The 16856-nt window shown below is 44.1% G+C and overlaps 1 protein-coding gene across 2 annotated transcripts in view; it reads right to left on the bottom strand.

Moving 5' to 3' along the window:
* EGFR (epidermal growth factor receptor) overlaps window positions 1-12989 on the bottom strand; it is a 164104-nt gene extending 151115 nt beyond the window's left edge. Inside the window, exon 1 of one of the 2 annotated variants that reach the window (XM_013197419.3) lies at window positions 11736-12989. In XM_013197419.3, the coding sequence (XP_013052873.1) occupies window positions 11736-11829 (94 nt within the window). In that variant the 5' untranslated portion in view covers window positions 11830-12989. The remainder of the gene's footprint in view (window positions 1-11735) is intronic. The other variant, XM_013197420.3, reaches the window with a different exon arrangement.
* Between the last annotated feature and the right edge of the window lie 3867 nt (window positions 12990-16856).

The raw sequence follows: 16856 nt of genomic DNA, 5'->3' as shown, positions 1-16856 counted from the left end.
ATCAATGACAATCTTTTCCAAACCCAAGCAAAAGGAAAAATATCAAACTGATCTAGTAATTGGACATGTATCTTAACACAGCTGTTTTAAGAAATTATGAGGGATCACTGAAGAAGCTGAAGTTTGGATTTCAGCCTCCTACTACAAGTATCCTCATTGCAAGTGGTCAAATTAGGAACTACCAATGGCAGAACATTTGCTTCTACAACCAAACTAAAACTGCTGCAGCTCAACTGCTTATCCTCCATTCCAGGTAGGTGGAACAGAGACTGGAAGCCAAGCACATGGCATAAACATGACCTGCATGCTTCTTTTTCTAGGTCTGTGGTGAAGGACTTGCCCCTGCTCCCACTCCCGAGGACTGAACTTCTGCCATGGGTTTCAGGGAAGCAGTAGGAGCACCAGTATCTACCTGGGCAAAGCAGCCGTGACAAACACCAAGCTGATGCAGCCTTGCACCTCCCTCAGCCTGCTGCACAAAGACATGGGCTCTGTTCTAATGTTTGCTTTCCACAGCTCTGCAAGTGAAACTTCAAATAAAAGCCTGTGTTCTGTCCTCAGTAAGTACAAGCAAATAAAGACCAGCTAGGGATGTTTTCATTAGAAAACCAAACACTAACTGTTCCACTTGTGTGGGTGATCAATGCGCTGTCAGCTGCTGCACTTCAATAGGGACCGTCTCACTGAGAGCTATCAGATACCAGGCAAATATTGAACATGAAGAGGGAAGTATGTTCTTTCTGAACCTAAGTCTTCTTCTGTTCGCATTACCGCAGGTCTCCAGCATTAGATGGGGAGATGGGGCTAATAGATTTTGTGAGAGCTTGTTTTCAGGGGAGTGACCTTTCTGCCTTACGTTGGCTCTGAGAAGCAAGTTCCACCACTTCTCAACAGCATGCTGCCTTTCAGCAAATGCCAAGGGCCCAGCACCATACACATCACTCTGCTTCAAAACCCATGTTCATCTGGAGACCCAGCAATTTAAATTATGGTCCAGCTGTGGTGGTTTTACCCAGCTAGGCAGCTGAGCTCCACCACAACTGCTCTCTCACTCCCCCTCCTCAAAGAAAAAAGGGGAGAAAATACGATGGAAAGAGCTCAAGGGCTGAGATAAGGACAGGGAGATAGCTCAACAATTGTTGTCACAGGCAAAACAGACTAAGCATAGGGAGATTCATATAATTTATTGCTCCTTACTAACAGACTAGAGCAGTAAGAACTAAAAGCAAACTACAAACACCTCCCCCCGCCCATCCACCCTCTTCTATATCCTCCCCCAAGGGGCGCAGGGGAACGGGGACTGGGGGCGGCGGTCAGTCCTTAACATTTCATCTCTGCCGCTCCTACCACGGGGTCTATCCGTCAGGAGCAAACTGCTCCAGCACGGGTCCCCCACGGGCGGCAGCTCCCCCCAGACCCCCTGCTCCTGCGTGGGCTCCTCTCCACGGGCTGCAGCTCCGGCCCGGGGCCTGCTCCTGCGGGGGCTCTCCATGGGCCGCAGCCTCCTCCAGGCCACATCCACCTGCTCCACCAGGGGCTCTTCCACGGGCTGCAGCGTGGAGATCTGCTCCGCCATGGGGTCTGGACAGCAGTGGGTCCCTTTTGGGGCCATTTGGAGCTGGCTCTGATCTGACATGGGGCAGCTGCTGGACTCTTCTCGGAGGCCACCCCTACATTCCCCCTGCTACCAAACCCTTGCCATTTATGCCCAATACACCAGCTCTGATAAAGCAGCTTCCAGGGTTGGGATTATGGTGACTAAAATTTCAGTTTCCCCAAAAAATGGTTTGTTTTGTTCTGGTCTCATTGTTTTTTCACTTGAGTTTTTCTATTTATTTTTAGACAAGAAAAATAAAAGGCAGGGATTCCATGCAAGACTAGTCTTAAGAGCAGCAAAACATATGGAATCCTTTTTAACAACTGAGAATGTCAGGTTTCCATTCATGAGAAATAAGTTGTAATAAAAATGGGTAAAAAAACAATAACGAAAAATCCACTGCAGAAATGAAAGAACTTTTGACTAGAAGGACATTTTATTCAATAGCTCCTGACAAGGTAGTGCCAACCAGGACTTGAGGACAAATCCCTCACCCTTTTTTTTGTGGGAAGGGGGGGGGGGAAGAGATTCCTGTCCTCATGAGTCCAGTAAACGATCCCTGTACCTCCAGATTTAATGCATCAGAAGTAAGCTTGACAAATATTAGTCATACCTGTTTCTACCATAGCCATTTCTTACCAACGATTAAAGGAAATGAAGGAAGTTTTGTTTTGCTTTCAGCTTCCAAAGTCATAGTTTGTGCAAAGTTCCCTGCCACGACTTTTCAGGTAAGAGCAACAGTAACTTCCACTTGTAAAAGAAAGACTGATCACATATACAAAATGGTATTTTTATCTGGCACTGAAGATCTGGTATCTTCATAATTTTGAAAGGCCTTTTATCAAAAAGGTATCCCTCATCTCTTAAATATCTTTTATGTTGTGTAAAGTGAGAAAAAAAAAAAAGAAAGAAACAACACCAAAATTTTCTCCTCAATAAAGCAGATGGTGATCTGGTCAGGAGGTCCCCAAATCTTACCTATCTGCCATATCTCCAAGGAGCACCATTAAACAGAGCTACTTAATTGCCATAGTTAGCTCATGACATATTTTCTTAAACTTATCAGCATTGTTTTTTATAGGGTATTACCACTTATGACAGAGTAGTTAAGTGACAATATTTTTTTTTTAAATACTGCTTTCAGAACATCAGATTCACATGGGATTTTTCAATAGCACAATACAGTTACTTAAAATCAATGCAAGCTACAAAATAGCAAAATTAGGAAGCAAAACCCAAGAAGACCTTTTTTTCCATATTCTACACAAAATTATGCTCTTGTCACAAGTCCAAACTGAACAGCAAAAGTTTGAGGTGACCAACGAAGCATATCCCCTTGGAAACACAAGGGATAACATGTAATCCATGCGCAACATCTGAGAAAAGCCGTTTTCTCCATTCACTGGAATTTACAGCCCAGGAACATATGAAGGAAAGCAAAGACTGCAGCAAATTGCAAATGATTGGGAAGAACCTGCTTGAGAATTCCCTGGTACGACTGAAAACTGGAGGTGCGCTTGGCTAGAGGAATCCTTTTCCCTGTTATGTGTCTGCTTGAGGAAAACGTAAGTGTTGAAGATGCAGTGCAATGCCACCTGTACAAAACAAATGGATATCTCATTTTAATGTAAGCTTTGGTTAAGTGGCTTGTGTTGAAATGCCACCTAGCATTCCAAATGTAACCCAACTTAATCGTATCTATTGAAAGCCACATAATAAATAACAAGAAATACGCAGCATGCCATCCTAATTGCAGAGGTTGTCTCATTTACTAGTAGTCATTTATTTATTCAAATGACTTGAACTATGTGATTCAATCTGAATCATGGGAACTAGTTACTGATTTGTGCAAACAGCCTCTTGCTTCTTTGCTAAAGGCATTGGTGAAATAACTGACCCAACTGCTAAAACAAGCTTCCTCCTTAAACCCTGCCTCCTTCCTTAGTCTTACCTCCCAAGTGAACTTCAGAAGACACAATTGTTCTACAAATGCATTTTGAACTTTAAGAATATCAATGACTAACTCAAAACTGAATTAATTACATGCAATGGTATTTCCAAGATCAGAGAATTGCTAAGCAAGAGAGAATCATAACATGCAGCCGTAATAAAAATACAGCTCTGAAAAAGTATTGGTTACTATCTTAGATTCAAATCAAATTCATCTTTCAGAAGTGCACATATGTCTCCCTGATCTTAGGGGAGGGAGGAGAGTTTGAATACAGATCCCTAGTGAGAAGCTGCTTTTTTTTTTTCTTCAGTTGGGCATCAGAAATATGAACACTGCCATTAAAACTGATCTGCAGCTATGTAAAAACAGTGATTTCAGAAACAATTCAGACTTCACAAGAAGGTATCTACTTGAAGCCCATTTTGACTTGCAGCTACCACCTCATTCTGCTATTTCAGTACCTGCTGGGGCTTCCTCATGCCGTCTGAGCAAGGGGCCAGGCACAGGCAGAGAACAAGTGCACTTTGGCAGCAAGAAGCCAAGCCAGATGCATGCCACCACAAGTCACCACATCCCAGGCCAGCCACTGTGTGCGTTATGGCCAGCATCCCTCCAGGGACAAGGAGCTGTTGGGGAAAAAGGCTCAGAGTAGCTTTCAGGAAGGAGAGGAAAGGATGCTCTGCACCAGATGTCATTTCAAAGCTTGTGAATCACCCCCAGGTAGGAAGCTGGTTACCTTAAACTACAGGCAGTGTTCATCATCAGCTAGGGCACAGGGCGGGAGGCCAAAATCCCAACAGGCAATTTTGCCAGTGACCAGATGTGTTGCCTCAGGCAACCATTCAAAGTCTCCATGGCTCTGATCCCGCGGGTCCTAATAGGCAAAATAATACTTTCCCTACCTAGCAGAAGTGCTATGTAAGCTTGTGGTGCCCCAATGCCAAAAGCGTTCAACTTCCAGGGCTCCCCTGATTATCTTCATATTTACAGCTGCATTTGGTGACGGGAAATCAGGGATTATGCCACTGTTTTGATTACAAAACGCACACAAACCCAGTTCCCACAAACTGATAATTTTCTTCTTGTAAAATCCAAGTGCTAAAGCACTACTATCCTGTCATCAAAACGGCTGTTTTATATCTTCTTCTCCTTCCTTCATTCCACTTTTCCCTGGAAAACATCTCGCCTAGCGTCACCCTGCTCTGCCAGAGGAGCTGTCTACTCTAGCAACCTGGACTGAGATATTCTGGCAAAACTGCCTTTGCTGGTACCACGTCAAATCTTATTTTTGAGGGGCTTGGGATAGACGGGGCTGGCAAAGCTGCAGCTTCTGCAGGTGACAGGGAGGTGGAGGGCACAGCTGGGAGGTGAGGTGGGTAGCACCCGCCCTTCCCACAGAACCTTTGCAAAATAAAGTAACCACAGAGCAGTAACCACTACATGCAGAAGGCTTTTAACCCACACAGCAGCACTGCTGGCCCTTGGGGCACTGCTACTGTTTGGCAGCTTTCACTCTGCCTGCCCAAAGGCCTGTCCTACTGCTGGGACACCAATAAACCCTGCTGTGCCAGCCTCCGGATGGATGGTGACATGGTTCGGTGCAGGCACCACACACAGGCATGCCAGCACAGGTAACCAAGCTTTTTATTATTATTACTTTACGAAAATAGAAAAGCTATCACAAATATTTCAGACTATATTTATCCCTCTGCTTAACCTTCACACAGTTTGGAACAAGGCTTTTTTTTTCTGTACACAAATGTCAGTTTATTCCAACCCCCAAACCTCAGTTTTTCAGGGAGGAAGAATAGAATTGAAGTTGGTTCATTAATTTGAGCCAAAAATGCAGCAAACACACCTTGCTCCAAAAAATGAGTGGGAGGGAGTTTTAAGAAAATTAAGTGGTGCTCTGGTATTTTCAAAATAAACCTGCAAATTTTCATTTCAAATAGCATTTGATTTTCCTTTTTTAACCAACTTAAAAAGAAAAGAAATAGTCTCAGGTCTTCCAGATTATCCTAAAATATTTTTTGGTGTGTTCAGTGTTCTCATTTTTTTTTCTTCTTCACTTCAATAGAACCACCCTAATATATTTGTTTCAGTTTGACTGGAAGTTATTCTTATTTTCCTCCCTCAACCACTGAAACAAACAAAAACCACCCATGATTTGATGTACTCTCATAGCGAGACATGCATGTGAACACGTAGATGTTTACTTTCATGTACACTGATGTGCCGGGCTGGAGAAGGCACACCAGCAGGAGGAGGAACCTTGCATCTGCCTTGCATGGATCTGTCAGCAGGCAAAACCTACTTTGCATTAAGACTTCAAAACGAAAGCTCACACACCATTACAGTCTACATACATACCGATTGCTCTCTCAACATGGTAGAGAGTGTACAGCTTAGCCAAATGGTCAACTCATGTCTCCTTGTATTTTCAGTGGTCATCAGAAAGTTCGTGTTTGAACAGGAAAACTAATAAGGATTTCTCATGCTTCTTCCCTGTGAGCAACCCTTAATAACGTTATTAAGCCCAGGGAGCACAAGACTCAGACCTACACATACATGTTCTCTGTGGGACAAATCACTAGGGCACATCATAGCCCTTTCAATACATAACAATTTTGCTTCAGCAGGAATAGACATTTGTTTTGACACAACTTCTCTGTATATGGAACATCTTTTTTTCCACATTTCCTTTAGGAATGACTTCTGCTGCCCATATTCATGCCAAATGCTCTGCAACTATTTCTGAAGAAATAAAGTACATTATTACTCAATGCTATTAGTTCAGCAAAATTCAGCTCTAAATAAAAAACATTACAGATCGGTTTGGTGTAGTTGGAAGCCAGGAAGTAACATATCGAGAACCAGAATGGGCAGGAGTGATACTAGATCTCATCCTACACCTACTAATGACATGTTCCTGGAAGCCAAGTTGCACAGGAGAAAGCCAAATTGTTACATATGTAGTGGGGGCAGCAGATACTGTACCAAGCTGAACAACAACCGTCCGCATCCCCAGGAAACATCGAGTGGTGGATTCCCATCCCAGGTACCATTAACTCCTGGCAAAGCAAAGCTGACCTGAATGCTTTCTACCCCCACCTTCACAGAGCTGATAAATCCATGCTGCTGGCTCTCCATGCCTTCATGTGCTTCACGAGCTCTCCGGAGCTGGCAGGTACAAACGAGGAGCAGCGGTGTGAGGATTTCTAATGAATCACCCTGACCCGGCTTCCATCCCACCCCTGTCACCTGGACCCAGGGGTGCCAGGCATTGATTGCATCAGCCTCGTTGGAAGGGCACATCCCAGAGGCGAGGGCCTCTCAGCTAATCCCTCGTCATGCCCGAGCCTTTGACGTCATGCAGCCTGGGCGAAGCAGCAGCTCCTGCTCAGTCATCGCCCGCGTCCCGAGCGCTGGGTGAAGCCTTGCGTAGGACCCAGAGAAGCAAATTCTGCACTCGCTTTTCAAACTGCACTTACAGCCAGGCACGTTGCTCAAGCTGACCCTGGGGTGAGAGCAAGACAGGTGACTAGACTCATCCCGGCAATAATTACTGCTTGAGCATTCATCAGAGGCTACACACCTTCCACAGCTACTGCATGGCAAAGCCAGGAGGCAAAAAGCTGGAACATGCCTTCCACTGAGGAGCAAATAAAAGCCCTGCTACCTTCCCAATCACCTTCTGTTAAAACTAGCAAAATCCTAGCTAGATTGCGTGCAGTCTCTGTGCCAGCTGAGCCCCGACAGACATAACCGCATTTTCAATAGTAGGGGCTCAAGGAGAGCAGCACAGCAGAATGGTATTTTGAGAAATAATAAAAGATTTCTAGTGCAATTCACACATTTCCAAAATAACAATTGTTGTAGCTAGACAGTCACTTTTAGAGAATAAGAGATCCCCCCCTCTTTTGACTGGTCTAAATCAGGTTTGTGAGCTGAGTCACCCTGGAAAGCACTCCTCACGTAGACTGGCTAGAGGATGCTTTTGTGGGTACGGCCAGTTCTGGCTCCCCAGAGCAAAGTCCTACAAGTCAAAGTACTTCTGACAGTACAACCACTCTTGCATTGCACAAGCACTTTGGCAATACAGACCAGAGTGTAACATGAGATTTGACATGAGCTCTCGTACCTGTAAACGCTAATGTGTAGACCACGACATGCTGACTACCGAATTTTGAATGCATGTGAGTTTTTTCTTTGATGCAATGCTCACATGCACAGGGTGACTGTACCCTCTGATACACACATACTACCGAAACTTGGACTAATCCAGGAGTTTGGTTTTGCACTGAAACTATTGATATTGCTACATTTGATGCAGGTATGGTCATCCTCCCTGAAATGAAGTAAACCTTTCAGTAGGCTGGTTTCTGAAGAGCTAACAAGCTAACGCAGTTTGTGCTAGAGGAAGATAAGGACGTCTTTTGAAGGAACTGGTTTGGCTAGTCAGCTATCTTGCTGCTAAAGCTCACATATCCCAGTGATTTCAGTGATAGATGGATACCCAAATGCAAAAGTCAGCCCCGAGGAGCATAATGGCATTGTGTGACACTCCCTGAAAGTCTCTCTCTATAAATTAACAAATGAATTACAATGGACTACTCTGATTGTAGTCTCCAGGGCATCGATCTTGATTTCTCATTTATCTGCAAATCTCTTCACATACTCTTGATGCAAGAAATAATACGTTTGTACTTACTACTGTCATTTCTGTGGGTAGTTTGTTCACCCTACACACATGCACACACTCTGTTGAGACATCAGTCTCTTTTGCAGCATTTTGCACATAGCCACTGTATTTGTAAGTTGTCTGAATTAAGGAGATGACTGCTGTCACTTTATCTTCCTTTTCTTGCTTATCTGAAGTTGCCCTTAACAATAGGATTTGGGTTTTGCCCTTAGTCATTCACACATCGAAGCACTGGAGTAGGAGCAGGTCTATACTCAAGACTTCTCTTAATTGTATTATTTCACCAAATTGGACTGTTTCAGCACCTAAGTTTCCATACCTCTAACTGCACACACCTCTGCGGTTTCACAAATATAGTTTCCAAAATAAAAAAGAAAACAACAACAAGTTCAGTCATTTACCAAGGAAAGGAGAGGAAAAAAGAAAAGAAAAAAAGCGCACAGTGCACAGACGGGACCTTAGGTAACGAACAAATAAATAACAGCTCCCCCTGCCTCTTTCTCCTGTTTCCATACAGAAAACTCCTCTTGCATCAGTGATAATACAAACAAATGCAGGTACAAGAGAAGAGATCATCTGAAAAGGCAGAGCTGTCTGCACATAACTGGAGCAAGCACTACACGACCCACAAGAACTGCAATGTTTATGTCCGTCACAAGTAGGTATGGAATAACATGCAGTGCAGAAACTGCAAAATCTAAAATGCAGCATCACATAATATCAGTACGCACATAGCCCACTGCACAAAATATTACATGGCTCTCTTTCATTTCATGTGGAAATGAATACTTCAGCATCCTTAAGGAGGTTAATTTCCCTTTGTTTTCCAGAAAGCAATATAGAAGACGTCAGGTACACAAGGGCGTCACAGAGAACTTCTGCAGCCACAGAGCTGCCCAGTGGGTTTGCATGTCCACTCCCAGCTCCCATCCCACGACAGCTGTAACTACAGATCAAAACTAGTGATAGAAAACCAACAAAGCAATGAAAAGCAGTTTGCTTAACTGTAGTGCCATCCTTGAGCATTGACACACAAAATGGACATTGGTCCAATGCATCCTGCAGGAAGCAACACGCCTGCTGTCACAGGTATTTATCTTCGATACCACCTAAAAGGCCATCCAGCAAACATCAGTGGAAATCCAGATTAGTTCCACCATCGTTAATCTGGGCCAACATTAGAGCAGGTAGATAGAGATAGAGGTAGATATTGATCCCTTTGAGTGTACTTCAGTTTCCAACAACACTGTTTGGTTTTGGAATAAGCACGATTGTTTTTTGTTGTTGTTTGTTTTTCACCTTCACATCTACAGTCTTACAACTAAATAAATTTTCTCTAATCCATATTCAAAGAAATCTTTCTAAAATTTGGGGAAAACACAGAACTGTATTTAAATTTCCATTAAACCATTATGTTGATCAGATTTTATAGGTTGATTCAGACCTTCTTCTAGCAAGAACATTTGCCTGGGTACTTTTATTTATTTATTTATTGAGGCATCAGCTCTTTTGGGGAATAGAACAAAACGGGCTGAAATTTTTAAAAGTGTAAATTCATATGCCATTTGAACTTCTAGAGGCAACAGAATTTTTTCATAAAACACAAGTGTTGCACATATTTATTACAGCACATTTGCTTTCAGAATTATTCTGAATTCAGATGCCCAGGAGTCCTATAATGTGACCGGACCTCAGCAGGCTTTGATGGTCTACTACCTGTTGGACCTATTGCTTCAAATCAATATCTCATGATTCTCAAATGCTGCTTCATTTTGTACCCATGACTTATTTTCTTACTCATCCTCAGGTGTGGAGAAAAACAAATAAATACCAAATAACTGATTCAACTGTTCTGCCTTCCCCTCTGCCACCAAGTCTCCAGCTCTCCTCACAGAAACAGTTACTCACTAAGAGAACATATCGTGAATAATCTCCATTGGGTTTATCATGTAGCTGTTGATTATTTAATAATCCTCAAATAAACAGCACCCTCACAATTTCATGAGACACAGAATTAAACACTATAAACAAGGTAACAATGTTTTTCTCCTCACACTTTACATATTCTGCAGGGTATATGCACCTGAGATTGCACTTCAAAAGCTTTAACACAGCATAGGAGGTAGAGTCAGCCTGCTTCCCATCATTTTCAAAGGGTGAAGAAAAAAAAAAATGGAAAAGAAAAACTGCCCATGTTACATCAACAACAGGTATGAACTTGATTTCTGGAGCAAGAGAGCCTCTTCACTTTTTTGAGGTTGTGCAACTAGTTCTTTCGAACGGGGTGTTTCTCCCTTTCAGGATGGTTTTACTGTCCACAGTCACGAAAGACTACCTAGGTCGTTTTAAGCCACGCATAGCTCTTCTAATCACTATTAATTCTCTTCTCCCACTTTTTCTTTAGAAAGAAAGAAAGAGTAAAACAACAACAACAACGAAATCTGCATTTTTCCCCTTGCTGGCAGATTTCCAAGATAAAGAGGACTGTGCTCTGCCTGGAACAGCAGTCAGGGCCTGCTCTCGAAACTCACAAAAGAACACCACACACGGAGAAAAAGCGATGGATCTGACCAGCCAGAACCCTTTTCTCACCCTCGAAACCAGTTTCTCAAATATCAAACCCGGCCCCTGCCCCCTGCGCCCTGCCCCGGCCGCTCCGCGCAGTTCCCACGCACCCACCGAGGGGTGACAGCAGAGTCGGGGCGGCTTCCCCACAGTGGGAAGGACGGGAATAAATCGCTCTTAGGTTTAACAACGGGTGAAACTGAACCAATGTGGCGTTTTCCCTCTTTCCGCACATCCCCTCCCCAGGTGCGTGCGGGGATATTTCCGTGCGCACATCCCCTTCCTGGGTGCGCGCATCCCCATTTCTAGGCACACATCCCCTTCCCAGGTGCGTGCGTGGATATTTCTCATTTTCAGGCGGGACAAGCGAAGGTGTGGGGGCAGAGCGACAAGCAGGGGGTGCCGGAGCGGTGTTTGCTCGGGGACTGCTCGGCTTTTCCCCGTCGAGCTCCGCGGGGAGCGGTGAGGGACGGGGCCGGCGGCAGCCCCGGAGCCGAGCCGGGCAAAACGCTGCGGGAGCCACCGGGCGACGAGGGGAAGAGAGGGGAGCTGAGCGGAGGGGGGAGAGGAGGGGAAGAAAAAAAAAAACAAAACACCACGAAAGGAGAGAAGCACAACCGATGAGATGTGCCAAGGTTTATTCCCTTTATTTCCTCCACCCCCACAAAAGAAAATAAACCTAGAATCAGGAAGTCGGAGCTGCGGGAGCGCTGCTAGAGGTTTGTTTTCCCTTTTTCTCCCTTCTCTTTCTTTTTTTTTTTTTCCTCTCCTAAGGAAAGAAGCCGGGACTTTCCCTCCGCCGCTCCCCGCGGGAGGCCGCGGCGCGCCGCCGCCCGCAGCCCGGCTCCCACGGGGTGCCTCCGGCGGGACCCCTTTCCCCCTTTTTCTCCTCTTTTTTCCCCCGTTTTTCCCCCCCTTACCTTTTTTCTCCTCCACGGCGAAGCAGGGGGCGACGCACCCCAGCAGCAGCAGCAGCACCGGGACAGCGGCTCTGGGGGGGCTGCGGCCGCCCATCCTGCGGGACGCCCCCTCTTGCAGTAGGGTCGGGGGGCACGGAGCTTTGCTCGGAGATGCTCCCCTACACCCCAAAGCGCTCAGCCCCTCTGGGCGGCGATGCTCCGCAAGGCTGGGCTCTGCATGCTGCTGGGCGGCCGTCGAAGGCTGCGCGCACACGTGCGTGCCCCGCAGGGGGGGGGGGGGGGGGTGCTGCTTTCTTCCTCCTCCCTCTGTTCTTCCTCCTCCTCCCTCTGCTCCTCCTGTTGCCGGGGGCTGCGGGGACTTGCGGGGCGGCTGAGACCGGCTGCGGGACGGGGAGCGCCCGGCTTCGCTCTCAGCCCGGCCGAGGAGCGCAGGGGCTCCCTCTGGGGACGCCGAGGAGGAGGAGGATGGGGCGGGAGCAAGGAGGAAGGGGAGGAGGAACCCCGCCCAGGTGGGGAAAGGGCGGCCCCCCCACCTGGCCCGGGATGGAGGGAGAGAGAATATTTGGGGGGCAGGTCCTCTGTCCCCCTCCCCTCTCGGGCTATGGGGTTGGTGTGTAGGGGGTGTATCCTGCTGCTCGGAGGCTTCAGCCCGTGTGTTTGCACCGCTGCTTGCCAAATAGCTGCGTGGCCCTTGCACAGCCTCCGGTCCTCATCGTGTCCCCCCCCGGGGGGAACAGCGCAGAGTTTCGGCAGCAGCACTCCCTCCTGCTCCAGCCCGTCCCCAAAAGGAGCCGGGATGCAGAGCGATACCCTCCTTTCTGCTCCCCCCGAAATCAGAGCAAACTCGGCCCCGTGCAAACAGCCCTGTTTTCGGGGTGCTCAGCTGCCCCCCAGTGCAAGGCCAGGCGTGTGCGTGCAAAAAAAAAACAAAACCCTGCACTGTCCCTATGCCTCTTTTAGCACCAGGATAGAGGGGGCCCTATCTGTGTGTGCTGCTCCTATTTTGTTGCACCGGTGGTGAGAAATCGCTCCGTGTAGTAAGTTGCTTAATGAACACACAATAATACAAGTGTTCTTGAGATGCTCCAGGGAAATCCACAGGCATTAAGCAAAGGAGCACATGAACAGTGATCCTCCCCCCTCAGCATCTTCACCCCGAGAGGCAAAACCAAGCTGTTCAGTATTCAGTGGGATATGCTTGTGGTACCAATATCTTTTTTTTTTTTCTTTTTTTTTCTTCCAAACAGGCTGCTGTCCGTAAAGTGGAATAGGACGTGAAGTGCCGCTTGTCTGGGCGGGGATCTCACTGTAAATGGTCTGCCACCTCCTGATTCAACAGTCAAACTTGCCACACGCTGCTGGTAATTTCTTTCCTCCTGTGAGAAAAGAAATTCAGTCGCATAGTCAATAGGATATGAACTGTTATGATTAATTGGGAACTCCTGAACTGAAGTCCATAATGACATACGGTTTGGGGGATTACGTGCTAAATGCCTATGTCTATCACAGTGTGCTGGAACACAATGGATTGCAAAACTGCCACTGAGTGTATCCTGACTTGCCTCTGTGATGCATGTCTTCTGAGAGATGTGTTACTTTTCTCTTTCCAGTCAGCTTCCTCTGGACAGTCTTTTTCTGCTGATAGTTTAACAAGTTACCGTGCTAATTAGGCAAAGAAAAACGCCACCCCGTTTACTTACACTAGCGCAAAAGAGATGCTTGAACACATGCCTTTAAACACGTATTACGCCTGTAATCATTTATTAAGATGAACTGGGTTACAAGTTAGCTTTTGAATGATGTAGCTGGCTTTCTGTTTTGATTATATTTTGTAAATAACGCAAAAGAAATACTTTGAGGTAAATTCACACATTATTAACATCCATACAACTCTACTCATATGATTGGTTCTGTGGTTGTAGCAGAGGTCAGAATCTGATCTTACAGTGCAACATTCATTTCATTCAAATCACTTCAAAGACCCTCACATGCTGCAACCTCATAAATTTTATGTATATATGATTCATTTTCATTTATTTAGACAAATTGGAGGATTTTTAAAAATGAGATGTCCAGGAAAAAAAAAATCAAATTCTAGGGATGGAATATTTGCAAAGTACACTCGACTCACAATAAAGATCGCAGCTTGCATTATATGAAAGGAAGTGCAATTGAAGAAAAGAATCTCAAATCAATTTTATAGATAAATACCAAACAAAAACTTATGCCTCTAGATACGCATGTTGAGCATCGGGATACCAACATGGAAAGCAATGGAGTTTTTAAAATCTAGAAGGAGAAAGGATTCAGTGTGACAGTTGAAAAACAAACTAAACATGGGAAAAAGGAAACATCTTTTGCGTGTGAATTCAGAGGAGAAATTTGACAAAGTCCTGTCCTAACACGCTGCAAAACAAATACTTGTATTACAGAATTTTTCATGCAATTGTTATTCTACCTGCTGTACTGAGCAGGAACATTTCATACTTAATTCACCACCCATCACGTCCTGTCCTTAAATGAATCCCCATAAAACCAAGCATTTGATCCTAACTTAACTCCTCCTTCATTCCTGACAACGTGAGTGAGGGAAGACAAGGCAAATTCCCATTTAAATTTTCTTTCCCACACTGCAAATATCCACAACAGGAAAGTCTCACCTGATGCTGGCAGTACGGCACTACTAAAGCAAGCTACTGTGAATTCTGTCTTCCCACATATTTGAGCACAAATATATTGTTTTCATGACATCTGTGCTCTACTTGCCAAGGCCACTAGATACTTAGAGACTCTAAGACTGAGGTTTTAGACATTTCTGATCACAGGTAGGTCTTTCAGGCCTTTTTCAGTAAAAACTTCTGAAAGTTTGAATTCAAACATGGTATTTTCCCTAAATAGTTGGTCACATACCCAGCGACTGGATTTGGTATAACTCCTTTGGAGCTAATGTAACTGAGTGAATCTCAGCATGGACGCACAATATTACTTCATATTGCAAACTTTTATTACCAACTGCATATGTACATAGATCAAAGGATACATAGGATCAAAGGCCACAGTTCAGGCTTTTGACCACTAGCTTTTAAATTAATAGTTCATAGTGAGAATATCACACTAAATATAACATCTTGGTTCAAGTTTCTTTTGTTTTACTTAATTTACAATACATACCTATCTCGTATCTTTTATATGTTTAGCATAAACACATGTAAGCTGGTTTCCATTATCCATTGAGAACCGGGTCAGCATTTGCCTCTCTCCAAAAACTCATTAGCAACTATCCCTCAATGGCAACACAGCAGGAGAGGGACCCTTTGTCAGGAGGTGTAGTGATAGGACAAGGGGTAATGGCTTTAAATTAAAAAAAAAAAAAAAAGTAGATTTATGTTAGATATAAGGAAGAAATTCCTCACTGTGAGGGCGGTGAGGCACTGGAACAGGTTGCCCAGAGAAGCTGTGGATGCCCCATCCCTGGAAGTGTTTGGACGGGGCTTTGATCAACCTGGTCTAATTGGTGGCATCCCTGCCCATAGTAGATGGGTTGGAATTAGACGATTCCTTCCAGTACAAACCATTCTATGATTCTGTATTGCAGAAGTGATTTTAAAGGCCAGGCTTTTTGTTCGAAGAGAAGAAATGAAGTGGAGCTGAATTAGCAGGGTTTTACAGTCTGGCTTGCTTAGATCTCAGTGTGCGGTGTTTGAGATTGTGGACATTGTAGTTTGCATGATAGTTTGTATTCTACAACTACCTGCTGAGGTTTTAAAGCAAGAACTGAGGTAATAATTCTTTGAGCTTAATGGCACTTTACTTGTTCAAAACATTGCACAAACATTAACTAATTTATCTTTGCAAATCTCCTGTAAAGCAGGTTAGTAGCTATCATTTCCATTTTATAGATGTAAAGTAATTTGCCTTGGGCAAAGTGTTAGTGGCAGAACTCGGGTTATCACTCAAGAGCTGTTTATTCTAAACATTGTATTTAAACCTCGTCAGATTATGCTCCTTCTAGAGAGCTTCCCTGATTAAAATGTATATGTCTTTACACACTCAAGTTCTCTCTGTCTGCTCTTAACACTGTTTGCTTGTTTGTACAGCAGCACACAGAAAGGACAAGACCAACACACACGTGTGCTGGAATTAAATCTTAATTATACTAAATTGCGTAGTCAGTATTTTGACACGACTGTGTGGTATTATCTCAGGTGAGTCCCCACACTTTAGTATTTTAATTTCTTTATGTCCAGGTTTTATCTGCTACCTCAGTCCACAAGTTCAATGATGCCTTTTCTAGGAAAACTTCTCCTAACTCAGGAAAAGACTTTTAAATGTTTTAAACTTGGATAAGGTTTGCAGCACCAGCTTATTCACTAAAAAAAGTAGGCCCAAAAAAAAGTAGATATAAAAACAAAAACTGACACATTTACGGCTGTACTGGAATTTAGTACTAAAAGATGACATGCCACTCATTGCTGAAGAGAAACTGCTGGTTATCTATTTTCTGAATTATGGGTTCTCTTTGAAAAGCCCCCTCATTTTTGTTGATATAAAGCAGAAAAGAAAAAAAAAAGTGTTTTGTGCATTTTGTTTAATATCTAAAATAACTACTCAAAAAAGTATATAAATTATTTCAGTATTTAAACTAAGTGTTACAATTGATAATATTAACTGAACAATGTTATCAGGGTATCATGAGAATAATTATACAATATTGATAAAATATTAATTATACAATATTGATGAAATATACTATATATCAATATAGTTTTAATACCCCAAAATATATTATTTCTTCTGTCTCCCTAGTCCTCTACTGAACTGTTGGAATATGAGGCATATCTATAGGCATCTACTCAACAATTTCAAGGAGTAGAATACATTTCCTGCTTGAAAGCATCCATTGCTTTCATATTTATAACATCATATTCACACTGCTGTGTTTTTTCACATTATTTAATGGTGGAACAAACCCTGATGCTAGACATTTCTTTGATCTCGCTGAAGTAAGTTACCAACTGGGTTTTACAGTTTGTACAGGTAAGGACATAAGGATGATACTGTGATCAAATGAGATATGTTATACCCACAGCCTTTGTTAGTAAACTTTGCGGCAGCTTTCTG

This window comes from Anser cygnoides, chromosome 2, assembly GCF_040182565.1.
Source record: "Anser cygnoides isolate HZ-2024a breed goose chromosome 2, Taihu_goose_T2T_genome, whole genome shotgun sequence".
Classification (NCBI taxonomy): Eukaryota; Metazoa; Chordata; class Aves; order Anseriformes; family Anatidae; genus Anser; species Anser cygnoides.
Note: the sequence above shows the minus strand (reverse complement) of the source record. Positions and strands in the feature narration are given on the sequence as shown.